At 49.6% G+C, this 20,203-nt stretch overlaps 1 protein-coding gene across 1 annotated transcript in view; it reads right to left on the bottom strand.

The window, feature by feature from the left end:
• Positions 1-2,473: 2,473 nt before the first annotated feature.
• Positions 2,474-20,203, bottom strand: part of RASGEF1C (RasGEF domain family member 1C) — a 114,788-nt gene continuing 97,058 nt past the window's right edge. Inside the window, exons 7-14 of the mRNA XM_065931276.1 lie at positions 18,203-18,292; positions 16,536-16,638; positions 15,921-16,000; positions 15,744-15,839; positions 12,201-12,296; positions 10,140-10,263; positions 3,493-3,565; positions 2,474-2,998 (exon numbers count right to left, since the gene is read on the bottom strand). Of these exons, the coding sequence (XP_065787348.1) occupies positions 2,974-2,998; positions 3,493-3,565; positions 10,140-10,263; positions 12,201-12,296; positions 15,744-15,839; positions 15,921-16,000; positions 16,536-16,638; positions 18,203-18,292 (687 nt within the window). The 3' untranslated portion in view covers positions 2,474-2,973. The remainder of the gene's footprint in view (positions 2,999-3,492; positions 3,566-10,139; positions 10,264-12,200; positions 12,297-15,743; positions 15,840-15,920; positions 16,001-16,535; positions 16,639-18,202; positions 18,293-20,203) is intronic.

The following is a 20,203-nucleotide window of genomic DNA, read 5'->3' as shown; positions in this document are numbered from 1 at the left end:
TCTGGAGGGGGGGCCACGAGTCCTGGCTGTGGCGAAGGAACCAGCTACAGGCCATGAGGCAGGTACCAATCCTCCCTGGGCCCTGAGGCTGCTCTTGGAGAAGGGGTACCAGGATCCCCACCTGTGGAGCTACTGAGTCAAGGTCTTCCTGCTGGCCTGGGCAATGGGGGCTTGGTACCCAGCAGCTGCTCACAGACGTGGGGAGCAGGGTCCCTGGATAAATCCGAGATACAAGTGCACTCAGCTCGAGTCCCCTGGTCCCGTGTTCTCTGTGGGACTGGACGTGGGCTTCTGCCTCCTCATTGCCGGGACTCTCTCTGAGATGGGGATGAGCCCAGGCCTCACCTCGCCATCCTCACCTGACACTTATTCTGCCCTGGACCAAAGCGACTGGCAGGCTAGAGGGGGCATCTGTGAATGTGAGTGCTGCAAGTCAGGGGTCCTCCCCGGAAGGGGGACCGCAGTGTCTGAGGTTGCAGCTCTTACTAGATCACGAACTGAGCTACAGCATGCCGGGCAGTGGGAACACCCACTGTGAGGCCACAGAACTAGGGAACAGGAAACAGCCTCAGGCCTTTATCAGCAGTGACATTCTTGACCTGCCTCACATCTAACCTCCAGAGTTCCAGCTACAGGCCTGTACTACTTCTCCAGCATCCTTTTTTTTTTTTTTTTTCCCATTTATTTTTATTAGCTGGAGGCTAATTACTTTACAATATTGTAGTAGTGGTTTTTGCCATACATTGACATGAATCAGCCATGGATTTACATGTGTTCCCCATCCCAATCCCTCCAGCATCCTTTGTTAATGCTCCCCACAGCCTGGAGGAGGCTGCTGCAGTCCTCTGGTAGGAGATGAGAGGACTCTGAGGGGAGGAATTTGGGGTCTGGCCTTGGAGAGAGAGCTGGAATCCTGGGCCCAGGTGAAGGATGGCATGAGGCAGAGAACACACTGTGGTCAGCTGCCCCCTGCTCCTTGACCTCACCTGCTGCTTCCTGAAGCTCAGTATTCTGGGGTTTCCTCACAGGCTCCTGAGCTGAGCTGCTCAAGAATAGGGAGCTGGAGCCAGGTGGCTGGCAAGGCCTGGGCCTGTGGGGTGAACTGGGGGCCCCATCCAGCGTGTCCTGCCTCCCTGTGGCTGGAGAGGAGGGAAGGAGACAACCTGGGGAGGAGGGAAGGAGACAACCCGGGGAGGCCTCCCGGAGCTCCCCAGGCCACAGCCCTGGGCCTCCCATCGTGTCTCCAGGCCACTAACCCACTCTGCGCACCTGCCCCGCCCTCTGACAGGCAGCGCTCGGTGTGACTGGGGCACACACACGGGCCCTGCTGACATCTTCCGGAGTCTGGTCTAGTGCTGCCCCAGGGGATGCCAGACACCAAGGGAGTGTGCTGGGCAGGCCCGAGGGGGTCAGGAAGTGCTTCTAGTTAGCTCCCGGGACCCTCAGAACCCCATCCCCACCCCTGTGGAGAGCTTAGATGTGGTGTGAGGCAGGGAGGGATCCTGGGCTTGACTGAAAACCAGATGCTACCCACTGTACTCCTCGGCCTCTCTGGGGTCTCAGATGGAAAGGGGCAGGCTGTTCTGGAGTACAGCAGATTCCATTCACACTCCACGCCTCTGTCAGGCTGCAGGATCCTTGCTGAGGTCCTGGGTTCATCAAGCAGAATCCTCGAGTTGGGGAGGCATCTGGGGTGTTGGTTGTTCTGTCTCTGCCTGTCCCCCAGGTGGGACCAAAGGCCACACTGCCACACTGGGACAGCTGAGGCTGGTCCCAGCTGAGCTGGGTCTGGACTCTGAGAGGCCTGATGTGGTCAGGGGCTGGCCAGGGTGCATCACTGCATCTTCAACACAGTCCTCTGCACTCAGGCCAACGGGGAATGGGGGTGCACATCACACTCCCCGACTTCTTGACTGGGCGACCTGGTCCCATGCCAGGTGGGGGCTCAGCAGCTCCATGACCCATTTGCTCCGGGCCCAGAAATGCGGCTCAGTGTGTGAAGGGCAGAGTGAGAGCCCGCTGGGAGGATCTCCTGCGGGTTGTGCGTCCTCCCGACTCCATCACTATTCACCTAAACAAGCGAGGCATCTGGCCCCACACGTGGCTGTCAGGATCTGCTCACTGGAGCTCACAGAATACCTACTGTGCACCAGCAAATTTCAGCAGGATATGGGGTCTATGGTGTGGAAATGGCCCCCAAGGCCCCCTCCTGACCTGTGGTCACTGCGTTCCTGGGCCTGAACTGGGACATTGCCCTGCATCCTGGCAGAAGGTCACCAGTGACAGATGTGAAGTGGACGTGAATACACAGGGTATACCAATGTATTTACACCAACTCTAAAATTTACAATGTACTGTACACGTGGTCAAGTGTGTAGCTCAAATTTGTCCTGCTGACTGGCGTCATAGCTCTCACCAGGAAGCTGTCCTGATCCCAGCAGGATGCCGAAAGGGTACACACAGGGCTACAGAAACCAGTCCTTCTCACTGGGCAGGATTGGGTCCATTCGTAAAATGGCAGGGGCCACAAGTGGGCTGTGGCCCCTCTCATGCCACCATGATGTCTGCTGGAGATATGAAGGCTCCCAGGTCACCCGGAGACAGGTTAGGTGTCTACCTCCATGGCAAGGGTGAGATCATAGCCGCCCAACCTCTTGGATCATTGCTGAGGACAGGCAGACTGACCAGCAATGTGACCAGCACTGTTCCGAAGGCAGGGCCCCTGAGGCATGTGCCCCTCATATGTTTGGAGGCTGTGGGCCCTTCCAGGGCTGAGGTTTCACAAAAGGTGGAGAGAGTTCGCCTGGGCCGTGTGGTCATTGTGGCAGGTGGCAGGCCACAGGATCACAGTTTGCAAGGCAGTGACACATCAATGCCTCTGCCTCCCACGGGGCTGGCTGGGGCAGGCAGGGCTGCAGAAGGCTGGCTTCCTCTCTTCCTCTCCCTCCTCCTCCTTCTCCAGCTCAGTGCCTCTCATGTCTTCCCCAGAATAGAAGACCTGCAGATTTAAACATGCTGAGGGTGGTGAGAACCTGCTGGCCTGGCCTGTGGTTATACATCCCCGAGACCCCTGCCCCAGAGGGGCGTGTGCCATCTTCGCGGCTCAGTCCTCAGAGCCCACCGCTGCCCCTCCTGACCTTGCTCAGCTGTATTAGCAGGCTGAACAAGAAGAGATGGTGCGTGTCTAACTTTCTAGCATGAGTATGGACTGGGGCTCCAGGCCCTGGGTCACACATCTCAGCTGCCCACGAGGCAGCCTCCAGCTCTGGGGGGTCATGGTCCTTGCCTCTTCTCCATACCGCAATGCTTGAGTTCCTGCCTAACCACTAAGACCCTGGTCTGACCTGCCCCCACCCCCCACGGAGGGCCTCCCAGGAGGCTGACAACCAGGTATGGATGAAGCCCCTCAGCTCTGACTTGGCCCCAAGCACCCTATCCCTCCCTCTGCCCTGCCCTCCCACCCCCCAAGCTTGTCTTGGCACATAGACTCACCTTAGAGATTTCCACCTCTCTTTTTCTGTTTGGTTCTCTGGGCTCTCACTTTCATAAGAAGCCAAATAAAGACCTAAGCAGAAAATGAAGTGATATTATGCATTTCTGACCGATGATAATAACCTATTCTACACTCAACAGTCTCACCTGCTTTTTGTTTTTGAATTAAATTGTTATTGGGATGTAACTGCAGATTCACATGCAATTGTGAGAAATAATACAGGGAGATCCATGCACCTTTTACCCAGTCTCTCCCAACAGTAACCAACTGCCAAACTATAGGACGAGATTATCACCAGGATATTGGTGTCAACATAGTCAAGGTACAGAACATCCTGTCACCACAGGGATCCCTCATGCTGCCGTTTACAGCCACACCCAGTTCCCTTCCAGTCCCACTCCTTCCTTAATCTATGACCACCACTAATCTGTTCCCTGTATCTTTATTTTGTCTTTTCAAGAATGTTATATAGATGGAATCACACAGTATGTAACCTTTTGGGATTGGCTCTTTTCACTCTGTAATTCTCTGGAGATTCATCCATGCTGTAGTGTGTATCAGTGTGGTTCATTCCTTTTTGTAGCTGAATAGTATTCCATACCATACTTTGTTTAACCATTCACCCACTGAAGGCCATCTGGGTTGTTTCCAGTGTTAGGCTGTAACAAATTAAGCTTCTGTAAACATTGATGTATGAGTTTTTGTGAAAACATGTAAACATTCATTTTTCTGGAATAAGTACATGCCCAAGAGAATAATTGCTGAGTCATATAGTAGTTGCATATTTAGTATTATAAGAAACTCTTTGTCTGGTTCTACATTCTGAAGATTTTCTCTTGCTTCTCTTTTTTTTTTTTTCCCTAAAAGTTTTATAGTTTTACATTCAAGCCTGTGATCCATTTTGAGTTAATTTCTATATGAAATGTGAGGCTTAGGTTGAAGTTCATTTTTTGCCCTATGGATGTCCAGATACACTTGAATCATTTGTTGCGAAGACTATCTTTCCTTCACTGAATTGCTTTTGCACTTTTGTCAAAAATCACTTGGAATATTCGTGTGGGTCTCTTTCTGGGTTCTCTGTTATCTATTTAAATATTGAATAGCCTTGAATCTCTGAAATAAGTCATGATATATAATTATTTTTATATATTGAATTATATTTGCTGGTATTTTCTGAAGGATTTTTTGCATCTGTATTCATGAGGGACATCAGTCTGTAATATCTGTACTGTCTTTGTCTGATTTGATATCATAATATTAGCTTCATAAGGTAAACTGGAAAGTTCCCTCCTCTTCATCCTTTATCTGAAGGAGATGGTACAGAGTCGGTGTTATTTCTTTAAATATTTGTTAGAATTTTCTAGTATAACCATATGGGCTCAGATATTTCATTTTGGAGTGCTTTTAAATGAAAAATTCAGTTTTCTTAATAGCTATGGTGGTGGTAGTGGTGGTTTAGTTGCTAAATCGTGTCCGACTCTTGAGATTCCATGGACTGTAGCCTGTCAGGCTCCTCTGTCCACGGGATTCTCCAGGCAAGAATACTGGAGTGGGTTGTCATTTCCTTCTCTATAGGGCTATTCAAATTATCTATTTATGTTGAGTTGTGCAAGTTTGTGTTTCTTGAGAAATTGGTCCATTTCATCTAAATTGTCAAATTTACATGCGTATAGTTGTTTACAGTATTTTCTTATGAGTCTTTTGATGTTGGCAGAGTCTGTAGTGATACTCTGTTTCATTCCCAATATTAGTAATTTCTGTCTTTCTCTCATTTTTCTTTGTCAAGATGTTGTTTGCTAGAGGATGGAAATTTTATTATGCTTTTCAAAGAACAAGCTTTTTAATTAACTTTTAAAAATGGTTCTGTTTTCCATTTCATTGATTTCTGCTCTCTTGTGCTCTTATTTCTTTCCTTCTGCTGACTTTTGGTTTATTTTGCTCCTCTTTTTCTAGGTTCTTGGAGTGGGAACTGAGATGATTGATTCAAGGTGTTTTATTTTTTCTAATGTATGCATTCCATGCTGTAAAATTCTCTCAGCCCTTCTTTAGCTATGTCCCATAAATTTTGATAGCATTTCCATTTAGTTCAATTATTTTTTATTTCCCTGAGACTTCTTAACTCATGGATTATTTAGAAGTATGCTGTTTAGATTCTAAGAATTTGGAGATTTTCCTGTTGTCTTCTGTTATTGCTTTCTAGTTTGATTCTATTGTGATCAGATAATATATACTATATGATTTCAATTATTTAAATTTGTTGCACTTTGTCTTATGTAGCTCAGGATATGTTTTATCTTGGTATAAGTTCTACGGGCGATTGAAAAAAATGTGCATTCTCCTGTAGTTATATGGAATAGTTTATAAATGTCTGTTGGATCCTCTTTGATGGTATTGGTGAGTCCTGCTTTGTCTTTGCTGATTTCCTCCCTAGTTGTTATATCAGTTGTTAAGAGAGGGTGTTGAAGTCACCAATTACATTAATAATTGTGGATCTATTTATTTCTCCTTTCAGTTCTATTGAGCTTTGCTTCATAAACATTGCAATTCTGCTGCTTGGTGGAAATATATTTAGGATTGCTACATCTTCTTGGGGGACTCACCATTTTATTATTACATAATGTTCCAAATAGGAAAAGGAGTATGTCAAGGCTGTATATTGTCACCCTGTTTATTTAACTTATATGCAGAGTACATCATGAGAAACGCTGGGCTAGATGAAGCACAAGCTGGAATCAAGACTGCTGGGAGAAATATCAATAACCTCAGATATGCAGATGACACCAGGCTTATGGCAGAAAATGAAGAAGAACTAAAGAGTCTCTTGATGAAAGTGAAAGAGGAGGGTGAAAAAGTTGGCTTAAAGCTCAACATTCAGAAAACTAAGATCATGGCATCCGGTCTCATCACTTCATGGCAAACAGATGGGGAAACAGCGGAAACAGTGGCTGACTTTATTTTTTGGGCTCCAAAATCACTGCAGATGGTGAGTGCAGCCATGAAATTAAAAGATGCTTACTCCTTGGAAGGAAAGTTATGACCAACCTAGACAGAATATTAAAAAGCAGAGACATTGCCAACAAAGGTCCATCTAGTCAAGGCTATGGTTTTTCCAGTGGTCACGTATGGATGTGAGAGTTGGACTGTGTAGAAAGCTGAGTGCTGAAGAATTGATGCTTTTGGACTGTGGTGTTGGAGAAGACTCTTGAGAGTCCCTTGGACTGCACGGAGATCCAACCAGTCCATCCTAAAGGAGATCAGTCCTGGGTTTTCATTGGAAGGACTGATGCTGAAGCTGAAACTCCAATACTTTGGCCACCTGATGTGAAGATCTGACTCATTTGAAAATCCCCTGATCCTGGGAAAGATTGAGGGCAGGAGGAGAAGAGGATGACAGAGGATGAGATGGTTGGATGCCATCACTGACTCGATGGACATGGGTTTGGGTGGACTCTGGGAGTTGGTGATGGACAGGGAGGCTTGGCATGCTGTGGTTCATGGGGTTGCAAAGAATCAGACATGACTGAATGACTGCACTGAACTGAATGTTCCTCTCTGTCTCTGGAAATTTTCTTTGCTCTGAAGTAATTTATCTTACAGTAATACTGCCATTTCTGCTTTCTTTTGATTAATGTTTCCCCATCATTTTACTTTTTAACCTGTCTATATCATTATATTTGGAAATGAGTTTCATGTAGACAGCATATAGTTGGGTCACATTTTTGATTTAGTCTGCCAGTCTCTGTATTTGGATCACTTATGCTAATATAAGTATTGATATGTTAGAGCTTAAGTCTGCCTGTTTATTTATTTACTCATGTATTGTTTTCTTTCTGTTCTGTTTTTTCTTCTTTTCTTATGGGTTCCTTGAACAGTTTCTAGAATTCCATTTTGACTTATCTACAGTAAGTTCCTAAAGGATATTTTCACTGGATATAAAATTATGGGTTGATAGTTGTTTTCTCTCAGCACTTGAAAAATGTGCCCCTGCCCCTGGCAATGTTATCTGATGATGAACCTGATGTCATTTGAATTGCTTTTCTCATATAGGTATTGTCATCTCCCTCTCAGTACTTTCAAGATTGTTTCTTTTTCTTTAGCTTCCAGATGTTTGATTACGACATGTCTTAGTATGGGTTATCTTGGCTCATCCTGTTTGGGGTTCACTCAGCTTCTTGAATCTATAGGTTTACGTCTTTTCCACACAGGGGCGTTTCTTGCCTTTCCGTCTTTGAGTACTTCCTAGCCACGCCCAGTCTGTCCTTTCCTTCCCAGACTCTGACGCCACGAGTGCTGGGTCTCCTGTCACAGCCCCACTGGCCCCAGGCTTGGTGCGGTCTGTTTTCCTCTGTTGCTGAGACTGTATAGTTTCTGTTGCTCTGTCTCTCAGCTTACTGATTCCTTCCTCTGTCCTCTCCATTATGCTATTGAACCCATCCGTTCAGTTGTTGCATTTTTCAGTTCTAAAAAATTCCATTTGACTCTTCTGTATATCTTCTATGTCTCTGCTGAGATTTTCTCTATTTTCTCTTGTTTCAGGGAGCCTGGGGCTGACTGGATTGCCAGCATGCCCTGTCAGGAGAGGTCTGATGGGACTGAGGGCAGGGCCAGGCTTTTGTCAGAGGCTTTGACCATCCTAACTGGGGGCTAATACATCTTATGTTCCTTTTCTTGATTTTCTCAGCCTTATTTTGTGTGTGTATGTGTGTGTGTGCGTGTGTGTGTGTCGGGGGTGGGGGTGGGGAGGGTGGAGGGAAGGATAGGAAGAAAGGAGGGTCAAAATGGAAGGTGCTTCCCTCTAAGGGCATTCCAGAAGGGCCAGGATTTTACTTGTATGTTCATGGCAGTCTGTCTGACTGGCAGTTAGCAGACTCTAGAAATATTGTTGACTAAAGGAGTGAATGAAATGCACCCCCCAAACCTCTCCTCTTTCTGCCCCTAGACTCTCCCCACCTCTCTCCTAAGGTGCCTCTGACACACTTTATTGCCCACATTCCACTGACTATTGATAATAATCATCATAATAATTAGTGTAGTAGGTTGAATAATGGCCCCAGAGATACAGGTCTTAATCCCCTGAATTTGGTCAAAAGGGACTTCACAAATATGATATAGTTAAGGATATAGAGATGAGGAGATTATCTATCCTGGATTATCTGGGTGGGTCCTAATTGCAATCACAAATGTCCTTACAAGAGGGAAAGAGGGAGGCTTGACTTCAGAAGGCAATATGATGGTGGAAGCTGAGGCTGGTATAAGAAGAATATGGAAGAAGGGGCCACAAACCGAGGAATTCAGGCAGGCAGCCACTAGAAGTTGCAAAACACCAGGAAATGGATTTCCCCCCAATGCCTCCAGAAATAACCAGTTCTGCCAACACCTTGATTTCAGCACAGTAGAACTGATTTCAGATTGCTAACTTCTGTAGTCATAAGAGGATAAATCTGTGTTGTTCTGAGCCACCAAATTTGTGGTGGTCTGTCACAACATCAATAAGAAATGAATACAACTAGTATTGATTGAAAGTAGTCCTTGTGGACTTTGCTGGTGCCACATCAGTTAATTCTCACCATGGCCCTAGGAAGTAGTTTTTCTCATTACCCAACTTTATAGATGCAATAGGTGCCAATAGGTAACACCACTTCTAGGGTGGGAGCACCCAGGCTGATGAGCTTATCATTATGTGCGGTAGGGGAGACTCCAGATATGGGTGAGAGCCCCCCCGCAAATTTACTAATTTCAAAATACAAAAAATAAAATGGCCAAATTGAAAATATTAATTCAGAAGCAAGTCACTAAAAAATTCTTTCCCTTAATTTTTTATTTTTGGCAGATGATGTTTTCCTGAGCATGGGTGTGGGTCCATATGTAGAATGCCTGCCATGATGGGAATCAGGCCTCCTGTGTGCTAAGCAGGGTCCTCCCAGGGTGGTCCCATGACATCCTGCATCCAGAAAGCAGCTAACCATGGGGCCACACTGGTTATCAACTCAGCCCCAGGTGACTATTTGCTTCTCCATTACTTTCTCTTTCCGGAGGAGGCAGCTCTGGGAGTATACTCAGTAAACTCATAAGCAAATCTGTTGTATCTGACAAATGATCAGATGGAAATGCTAGCCTATTTAAGGGGACAGACATCAACAGTGCTTGGGAGAATGGATGCCTCATTTCATGACGGTGTGTATTACACATGCACACACATGTACACAGGTGCTCATATTGCACACATACACACGCAAACACCAGCTGTGAAAAGACCCACAGTCAGCCTAGTGCGGCAGTCTCCACATGAGCCCTGGGAGGGCTGCTTTTATCATCATGCCCACTTTCCTGATGAGGGAATCGGGGCCAAACATTGCTCAGATTTACAACGTCCAGCAGCGTCCAAACAGTGCCCAAGGAGCAGCCTGTCCTTGGGGCACAACCTCCGTCTCCCCAGGCCTTGCCCTGTGCTCTGGGGGCAGCAATTATCCAGTTGGGGGATATTATGCAGTTGGGGATAATCCAGTCTTCTCTGCTTCCTCCCAGAACCAGCACACTTGGGTGTGGCACATCCCTGCCCACAGCAAGGGCCCTGAACAGTGATGTGACTAAGAGACCACCCGTGAGTTTCATGGCTGAGGGTGAGGGAGGCCAGGGGCTGCCTTACCGTCCTCGCTGAAGATGGGGGCAGTGTGCAGGTAGTGGGTGATGCTGAGGTCTTGCTCGAAGGGACACTCCACTTGTTTCCAGGTGATGAACTCTCCTACTTGCTTGGCCAGCTCCAGGAATTTCTGCCAAGGACATGGAGACATAAAATGCAGGTACCCTTACTGCCTGGAGGTCACCTGTGGCAGCGGGGCCGGCCGTGGCTCATCCTCTCTCATCACTCCTAGTGAGGCCTGCTTCTAGGGCAGGCAGAGTGGGTCAAGGGGCAGAAAACGACAGTCACTCATCAGGAAACCTGGACGCTGGTCATATCTCTTTACGCTCCGTGAAGAACTTGCCACACCCAATACCTAAGGCTCACCCCCCTCTCTTGTCTTGGGCTATAGCCATCAGCAGGCAGTGCATTGAGTTAGAGGTGACTACTACTTAAGTTTCATTCTGCCTATATTTGTGGTTATCTCAGCTTATGGCAAGTGATATATCCCTAACTTACAGCAAGTCTGAGATGTAAATGGATTTAAATAAATGTATGTAAATAAAATTTAACTCATTTAAGTAGATTTTTGAGTAAAATTTAGATACATTTATTTAAAAATTTAAAAACTGCTAACTTAAAGAAGGCTTTTTAAACACAAAGTTGTGACTGGGTGAGAACCCCACTCTGTGACTTCCTCTGATCAGCCTTGGTGTCTGCCTCCAGTCCCCACTGCTGACGCCCAGGGATCTGCGGCCACGTAAGTACCTTGCCTTCTTGTCCAACCAGACACCCTTCCTCCTAGGCCATGGTTATAAGGACCAATTCAAGAAAAGCAAAAGACAGGGGGTGCACTGTGAGCTCCTTGGCCCCCTTAGCCCCAGTGGTCTCTCCCAAGCCCAGCCTCTTCCTTGTTGCCTGCAGCCTGGACTGTGACGCTGGGATGTGGCACCCAGGCCACCTGCTGAACTGGGCTTCGTCCAGCTATGCCCAGCCCTCAGGGGTCATCAGGCCTGTGGGTAGCACGTGCAGACCTGCTGGGGTGTCCAGGTGAGGCCCACAGCAGAGGCAGCTCCAGGTGAGAGAGTCCAGGCATTCACTGTGGGCCCTGTCAGTAGGAGGTAGTGGCAGAGCCCTTGGCCAGCCTTGCTGCAAGTCCACTCCTCTCAGGCCCTCTGTGTGGTCGTGGTGGAAGCCGAGATTGAGACCTGGACAGAGTGAGGGGCCCACCCAGAAGTGCTACCACTGGGAGAATGAGTGGGGCTGTGCTAGGGCAGGGCTGGCCCTCTTGCAGGAGAAAAGCCCCGGCTTCCCTGTGGATGGGAATGACTGCTCATGCAATGCTTGGTCTGACTCAGTGACCGCCTGCTATCACGAGCCTGTGCCCTTGGGCCTCCTTTTCCATTGCTCCCCTTCCACGTCCAGCCCACAGGCCACTTTGAGACACATGTGCTGGGTGAGTCTGTGTGTCGGGTCAAGACACGGAGGGGATCAGCCTGGCCTTGCTTCTAAAGAGCCTGGGACTGATGGACTAACAGGCCACTATGCAAACGGCCTTCCTCTGCCTGTGAGGTCAGTGGGGGCTTCCTGGAGGAGGGAAGAACACTTGAGCTGCCGGTAGTGAGTTATCTGCAGAGGGAGAGGGAGTCTTCATTTCCGTCTTTCCACGTTGCCTGATCACTTCCTCCTGCTGCTAAGGGCCCCTGCTTTGGAAGGCCTCTCCTGACCTTGAACTGTGCTCCCTCTGCAGCCCCTGTCACAGCACCTCGTCAGGTGTCACCGTGGGTCTGCACGGCTCTCTCTCTCATCAGCCTGGTGCTTCTCAAGGACTGAAAATGATGCTACTTCACCTGTGCTGGGCACAAGGCCCCTACAGAGTGGGGATCCACGTGATCATGAGCCTCAGTCTCTTCCTCTGGAAGATGCGGAGAGTCCCCAGCAGTCCCGCCCTGATGCTGGCTGCAAACTGCTGCACTCCGCCTCAGACTCCTACCTTAATCCAACCACTCGGGGCCAGAACTTCTGCTCTGGGAGCTCTTATCAGTCTGCCTAACTTGGTGGCAGGCCCTCCGAGGACCTGGACCCTACCTCAAAGTTGACATGTCCGTTGGGGAGGCGGTTGGCACAGCCCTCATTTAGGAAGTAGATATCCTTGATGAGCAGGCTGAAGAAGGGGATGACGATCTGGAAGGGAGAGGGTGCAGGTCAGCCCTCAGCTGGCCTCCCCACAGCGGCTGCACAGGAGAGAGGCAGCCGTGTCGGCAGCCCCTTGCCCCAGGGCCCTCAGATACCCCCATGCAGAGGGCAGGAGAGACTTCCTGGGCAAGGCGGCCCAGTCTCAGAGATCCACGGGTTATAGACTACTTAGTCTATATGTTGAGGGGGTGGGGGGCGGGCATTGTGGAAATCACAAAGAAGGGAGGCACAAACTGGAGCCAGACTATTTTCTCCCAGGCCCCATTGGACCCCAGTGCTTATTGAGCTCCTACTGTATACAATGCCATTCCCCACTCATGTTGGGGCCGAGGGAAAGATGCAGAGTTTCAGTGGCCTTTGAACATTTTTCCCATCGTCTGTTGGGAGAAACCAGTGGGAGCTTCCCCCCACAGATCACAGGTCCACAGACAGGCCTCCCCACTCACGTGCCCCAGGAGGAATGGTGTGTGCTGAGCACACTGCTAAATATAAAATAAATATGAAAACAAGAATCAATAGATGGAAATGGAACATCTTTTTTGAAGTTTTGGTTTTATGAATTAAAAAAATGGAATGTGAATCGTCTGTTGTGAAATTCTGTGGCCTCCTTTACAAATATAGTTAACAATGTGCTACTCCATGTCTTTCTTGAAGCTAAAGATCTGATCCTGCCATATCAGGGCAAGGCCAGGAAACATCCCTACTCTGGCTCCTGAAGGGACGGGCTTCTGCACTTGGCCTGAGAAGGGCCAGGTCTCTATTTCACTGTCAGATGTCTTGATTCTCCCTCCTTATTCTGCACCTGGTGACCCCAGGTGGTGCTAGTGGTAAAGAATCTGCCTGGTAAAGCAGGAGACGTAAGAGATGCAGGTTCAGTCCCTGGGTTGGGAAGATCCCCTGGAGAGGGCATGGCAACCCACTCCAGTATTCTTGCCTGGAGAATCCCACGGACAGAGCAGCCTGGTGGGTTACAGTCCACAGGGTCACACGGAGTCAGACACGACTGAAGCGACTCAGCACTTAGCACAAAGAAAGGAGACCAATTGCTGACCGCTCAGACTACCGTTGGGGGGCCAGTTGGGTCTACCTTATGTGTGGATTGAATCATGCCCCTCAAAAAAGGCATGTTCATGTCCTAAACCCCAGTGCTTACAAATGGGAATTTATTTGGAGATACAGTCTTGCTATGGATGGAATCAAGTGGAGATGAGGTCACACTGGATTATGTGGGCAGGTATTTTTATAAAAAGAGGTAAATTTGGACATATACTATCTGTTTCACATAGTCATGTGAAAACAGACAGGTAGGAGTGATGCAGTCACAAGCCCAGGAATGCCTGTGGCCATGGGACACCAGGAGAGGCAAAGAAGAACCTTTCCATAGAGCCTCCGGAGAGAGCGTGGCCCTACCAACCTTGACTTTGGCCTCTGGCCTCTGGCACTGTGAGATAGCACATTTCTGTTGTTATAAGCTACCTAGTTTATGTGCTGTGTTTTGCCAGCCCAGGAAATATCACATCTGTTCTGCCCTCAGGCTCTAGAGCTGGCCCATGCGGCCAGTCCAGCAGCCCATCCCTCAAGTCCTGACACTTCTGGCTCGGGGAGTGCCTAGATCATTCCCCATCCGAGCTGACAAGGGCTTTGAGGTGAGAGCCTCAGCACTGACCACTCGGCACACCACAGAAGCATGGATGGCTCAGCCGGGCAGGGCAGAGGGGGAAACTGAGGCCCATAGAGTGTCAGGGCCTGGCACAAGGTCATCCAGCCAGTGACCACTAAGCCAGGAGCAGAGCCAGGCTCATCAGGGTTTGTCAACAACAGGAGTTTCCCAGAAGGCAGAACTTGTGGTGCTAAACCTGGGGCAGCCCCAGGCAAACCGGGATGAACTGGTTACCCTGGATTTATGTCAATTTGGCAACCATTTGCTCATGTCTTCTCTCTGTCAGGGCTTGGAGACAGTGAGAGCACGTCACAAATATTCATGCCTGATACCAGTATGGTGGGAGACAACCTACACAATGAGGGATGTCTTTGCCATTCCCCAAGCCACGTTTAGACCCTTGCTGTCTCCACTTTCACCCTGGTTACTGGGGTGTCAGGGGTGGGCCTGAGCACTTCGTGTGCTAAACTGTGTACAGATGGGATCACATTTCATCCTCATCACTGTCCTGTGAAGGAGGGCTTTTATTACCCCAGATATGGAAGAAGATATGAGGAAGCTGAGACTCAGGGTAAGTAACTCATGGTGGTGGTTTAGTTGCTCAGTCGTGTCTGACTCTTGTGACCCCATGGACTAGGCTGTAGCCTCCTAGGCTCCTCTGTCCATGGGATTCTCCAGGCAAGAATACTGGAGTGGGTAGCCAATCCCTTCTCCAGGGGATCTTCCTGACCCAGGAATTGAACCTGGGCCTCCTGCATTGCAGGCGGATTCTTTACTAACTGAGGTACAGAAGCTCATAGGAGCTCATAGAGCGGTAAGCAGTGGATGCAGGACAGGACCAGCGGGCTCTGCTCCAGATCCCTGTCCTACCCCCTTCCTCAGTGGGCCCAGAGAGGGGTGGTCTCCATCCGTCTCCAGCCCCTCCCTGTGGTGCAGAGTGCCTAGTCGAGTTCCGGGGTGTGATGGCTAAATGGAGTTGGAATGGGGAGCCCCGCTGAGATGGATAGAGGGTGGGGATTAAGGGCAGTGGGGCTCTGGGGACAGAGGCGGCCCCTTGGGTGCCTGGTGCAGGCTTTGTGAAGGCAGGGCTGTTGGAGCAGTCCTCAGGCTGGCAGCATTTCCCAGGTGGGAGAATTTTTCACCACTTCTGTGTGTCCTCACGACGGCAAACCTATGCCCTTGTTTTCTGGACCTGAGCAGTTCCATCAGGACCCAGCTCAACACGGAGGTCACCCAGAGAGACCTGTGTGGAGGGGCTTCATGACAGAGATGGGGGGTGGGCAGGAGGGGCAGAAGGAGCCAGCCACAGGCAGGAAGAAAGCAGAGTGAACTTCTGGCCTCAAAGTTCCGGCCTGGGGAACTGAGGGCTGCGGGGGACTTCCTCCCTTCCTCTCCGCATGCATTTCCTCCCTCTTTCCTTCCTTCCAACCTCTGGCCTTCCATTCTTCCTTCCATCTCTCCTCCCTCCCCTCCTCGCACCTTTCCATCCATCTATTTATCCTTCTTCCATCCATTCTTCCATTGACCCATCCATCCATCTAGCTACCAGCTGGAGCTGCTGGGGAGTGTGTTGATCTGTTTGGGGAAACGGTGAGTTCCCTCTACTGGAGACATTCAAGCAAGGTGGCATGACTGTCTATCACAGGGGTGGTAGAAGGGCAGGGATTGGACCAAGTGGCCTTCCAGCCCCACCTAGGATCTCTGACACAGCCCTCCTGAGTCCAGGGGGCCTGGAGCAGGAGCAGCTCTGAGGGCGAGGCAAGCCTGTGACCTACCTTCTCCTGACTGCTGTGGGCAGTCAGGGAGCGGTGGGCTGCCCCTCGCAGGGCTGCTCTGTAGTTGCAGAAGTTGCCCGTTGGGTCCATCTGGTGCTGGAAGGAGACAGGGAGGCATTTGGGCAGCTGTGTCCTGGGGATGCTGGCGGCACCCAGCAGTCGAGCAGCCTCGCTTACCTCGAGGATGAAAAACTTGGCCGTCTTTACTTTGGCCCAAGTCTTCTTCAGCCTGGAGACCGGGCTCATGTTCATGCCCGCTGGAAGAGGGATGGCTGAGCTGGGGCAGGGCCGGGCTGGCAGGGCTCTTCTGGGCTGCATAGTTTTATTGCTACACAGCTCCTCTGGGAAGTCCCCAGCTGGCTGATCCCCTAATCCTCTCAGGCTGTACCCTGACCAGGGCTGACATTTGGGGGAGCCTCAGCCTGCCAGATGGGGGGTGGGTGGGCGCTAATGGACTGTGTCCAGGTCGGCCTGGCTTCTGTATGTGCAAGCCCCTGTCCCCGTGCCCACAGGGGGGCACTGCGATCAGGAGCCTGCTCTGGGTCCCCACTCACCCTGAATCTGGATACACACTGCCAAGCTCTCACCAAGCACATCGAAAGGGCGGGGCTCGCCTCTGAAGGGGCACCTCCCCAGGGCCTGTGGGGTGGGGTGGGGGAATTGGGGCCCAGCCTGCACCCGCCTCCTGCTCAGAGGCACATCCTGGCTTGCGCCCCACTGCCTGGCTGCGCCCGCTCTTTCCTCTCTGGGAGCGCTTGCCCTGGGGACCCCGGGCCTGGCCGGCCCACTCACAGATGATGGCCATCAGGGAGTTGAAGTTGCCGATGTTGAAGCATTCCCGGGCCACGTCGATGAAGAACTCGATCACCTGGGCCCGCTGTTTCTTCTTGGCCGGCTGGGGACAGGGCACAGGAGCCTCAGTGACGAGGGGTCCCCACCCCACGCTGACCTGCTTACGCATCTTGCCCCTCATTAACCTTTCCAGCTGAGACGCTTGGGACCAGGGCGATCTGCAGCCTGAGGACTCAGGGTCTCACCACGCCCCAGGGGGAGGCAGCACAGAGTCCATTGCACAGAGGGTCAAGTGGGGGGTGATGGGGCTCCTGTGGGGACACACGAGCCGCCTGCAACATGGGGGGCATGCGGGCCCCTCATGTCCCCCTCCTCTCATGCTCAGTTCCAGCATCTCTTCCCTGAGATGCAGGAAGCAGAGCCACCTCACCTCTCTTCCCAGCACCAAACAGCCTTCACTCTGCATGGGGTGTGGGGGCCACACAGTGACCTGAGTCCCTGCCCCCTAGCAGCCCCACCACTGCTTTCTGTCAACGGACTCTGTGACTTCACCCCCAATTCCAGTTGAGTGAGTGAGACTCTGGCCTCTGACCGCTCGGAAGCAGACCCGTGTTCTTCTCCCGGCCGAGTGCTGCCGGCTCTGGTGACTCAGTCCAGGTTTTGCTCAGGTAAAGCCCCATCTCTCTTTGTTCCCAGGCCAGTGATGCGACGTCAGAAGAGGCAGGGCTCACGAACCCCACACTGTCCTCTCCAAGGAGATCGCCTGCCTCCCAGACGTGCGGCCGTGGTCTTTACTGCCGCTGAGACGTGTGTTGTGTTACTGGTGGAGCTGGGACACCTGACCCTTCAGAGAGCTGCCCGCCTGAGGTCCTTCTGTGCTTTGGAGGGCAGCCCCCACAGCGAAGGCGATGATGACCAAGCAAGGTGGACTAGCAGGCTCGACCACTGGGGTGGAGGGCTGTGGCCGTCGTGACGGGAGCCGCTGGAGCCTCTCCCACTTTCTCGATTGCCTGCGTTGGCCTCATAAACAAACCCCTTACCCCCCAAGCTCTGTCTACTTCCAGAGAGCACACCCCAGCACATGTGCTACCTCCAAACTGTCCCTGAGACAGGGGCCCTGGGCTTCGCCTCACAGTGAAGGGATGGATTCGGGAGATGGTCTCGCCGCTGTAAGGAGGGGGAGGCTCGTCAGCGTCTGACTCTACGGGGCTGAGATCCAGGGGCGAGCACGTCCAGCTCGGTGCTGCCGAGTCTCCCCGCTTTCTGGGAGATGCCAGGGACCTGGACTTCAAAGAGATCGCTCCCTCTTCTTAAAGCTGGATTATTTCTACCTCTAAGTCCCGAGTGAGCCAAAGAGAATTCAGCTGCAGGCCAGGCCACCCCAGGCACAGGTGGGAGAAGCGGATAGCCTACTCCCCTCTCCCTCAGCAAGAATCTCTCTGACTCCCTCTATGACTGGCAGGTGGCTTCATGTCAGGCTCTACCCAGGGGAAAAATGTCTCTACAGGCAAGCCAGGTAACACCTGGTGTCCCAGAGGGTGCCCAGCCTGGCTCTGGGCTAAGAGACAGATGGGCTCATCATGGCCTTCTGGTTCCCCCCCAGCGGGCTCCTCTCAAGCCCCGGCCAGCGTTGGCCATGCCAGCTTAGGAACTGTCTTCCTACGCACCATGCAGATCTCAGTAGCCACGAGGTAGCACAGTCTGTTGAACCATTTCACGTAAGCTTCCAGGTTGTTAGTCTTGTCACTGAAACGAGGCTAGGAAAGACACAAGAGCCATGCTCAGATTTTTTATCAATAACTTTTCGAACATGAATAACTTTTAAAAAGTCAGCCATCATCATTATAGATGATCTCAGAAATGTCGAAACCTCAAAACCAACCACAAATATCAATGATTTGACATATCCTTCTAGTTATATTTTCTATACACCTAAAGATGTAACTTAATGTATGTATATATCATATATCCCTACACACAATTAACGCTCATTATGCATACATTTTGTGTTTGCTTCCTAAACTTTCACTTCGTTTGTAACCTCCAAACTCATCCTCACGTCACTTCTTGGTCCCTTGTGGACATGCACAGAGCGGAAGTCCTCCGTCACCCAGTGCACCTGAGTGCTCCCGGCTGAGACTGGGCTGATGCCCTGACTTCTGGTTTCAGCTTCTGTACTGTAAACAAGTGTCTTATTTCTAGTCTATTTAGTGTCAGTTTTTGCATTTTTGTGATATCTGTTGGTGATTTCACTGGTCAAAGTGGCCCCAAGCATAGAGATGGAACCCTCAGCAGAGCGCTGTCGTGCTATCTCGGTCTTGTGTTCCTGAGCACACGAATGCTGACATGTGCGCTAAGGAAAAAAAATGTGTTTGACAAGCTTCATTCAGACATGCGTTGTAGTACTGTTGGCCATGAATTCAGTGTTACTGAATCAACAATATAACGTCTCATTAAACAGAAACACAAATCAAGGTTACACATTGACTGGTTGATGAAAAGGCTGTGATGAGAAGCTCGCAAGGAACCTAATCTTATATTTTCCTTAGGAGTAAGGACTCAGTATTTGCCACTTCAGTGTTCATGATGACTATAGGATATAAGGATGGCAAATAATAATGAGGATTAATCTTATGTATGTATGTATGTATGTTTCTATCTATAAGTATATATATTTCCATGTTTTCCCACATGAACCTTCTCCTGTGCTATCAAATAGCTTTTAGAAACATAATTTAAAAAATGGAAACATAATTTTATAAATCCATTGTATAAGTGTATCACAATTTCAGAGAATCCAAAAGAAGCAAAGAAAGAAAAAAGAATAGGTAAAGAAGGCAAGGCACAACAGAAGGCAGTAAAAACAAATCCATACACATCAGAAATTACTCTATATGGATTTGTTTAGTCACTAATTAAAAAAAAATCCAACCACCTGCTATTTTCAAGAGCTGCGTCCCAAACACAGGGATATAAATAAAAATAGAAAAATATGCATGATAAATATCACATATCTATCTTAATATTAGACAAAATAGACTTTAAGCAAAAAAAGACTCTAAGGCAAGAAGCATTAGAAGAGTTTCAAGGGTAATTGAATAAAGATAAAATTTTTGACTTATTGAGAATATAGCATGAGTTTAAATTTGTCTGCACCTAAGTAAAGTAATGCTCAAAATTCTCCAAGCCAGGCTTCAGCAATACATGAACCATGAACTTCCAGATGTTCAAACTGGTTTTAGAAAAGGCAGAGGAACCAGAGATCAAATTGCCAACATCCACTGGATCATTGAAAAAGCAAGAGAGTTTCAGAAAAACATTTATTTCTGCTTTATTGACTACATAAAAGCCTTTGACTGTGTGAATCACAACAAACTGTGGAAAATTCTGAAAGAGATGGGAATACCAGGCCACCTGATCTGCCTCTTGAGAAATCTATATGCAGGTCAGGAAGCAACAGTTAAGAACTGGACATGGAACAACAGACTGGTTCCAAATAGGAAAAGGAGTACGTCATGAGTAATGCAGAGTACATCATGAGAAATGCTGGGCTGGAAGAAGTACAAGCTGGAATCAAGATTACCGGGAGAAATATCAATAACCTCAGATATGCAGATGATACCACCCTTATGGCAGAAAGTGAAGAGGAACTAAAAAGCCTCTTGATG

The sequence above is a fragment of the Muntiacus reevesi genome, chromosome 1 (genome assembly GCF_963930625.1).
Source record: "Muntiacus reevesi chromosome 1, mMunRee1.1, whole genome shotgun sequence".
In the NCBI taxonomy this organism is placed as follows: domain Eukaryota; kingdom Metazoa; phylum Chordata; class Mammalia; order Artiodactyla; family Cervidae; genus Muntiacus; species Muntiacus reevesi.
The sequence above is the reverse complement of the archived record's forward strand: the minus strand, read 5'-3'. Positions and strand labels throughout refer to the sequence as shown.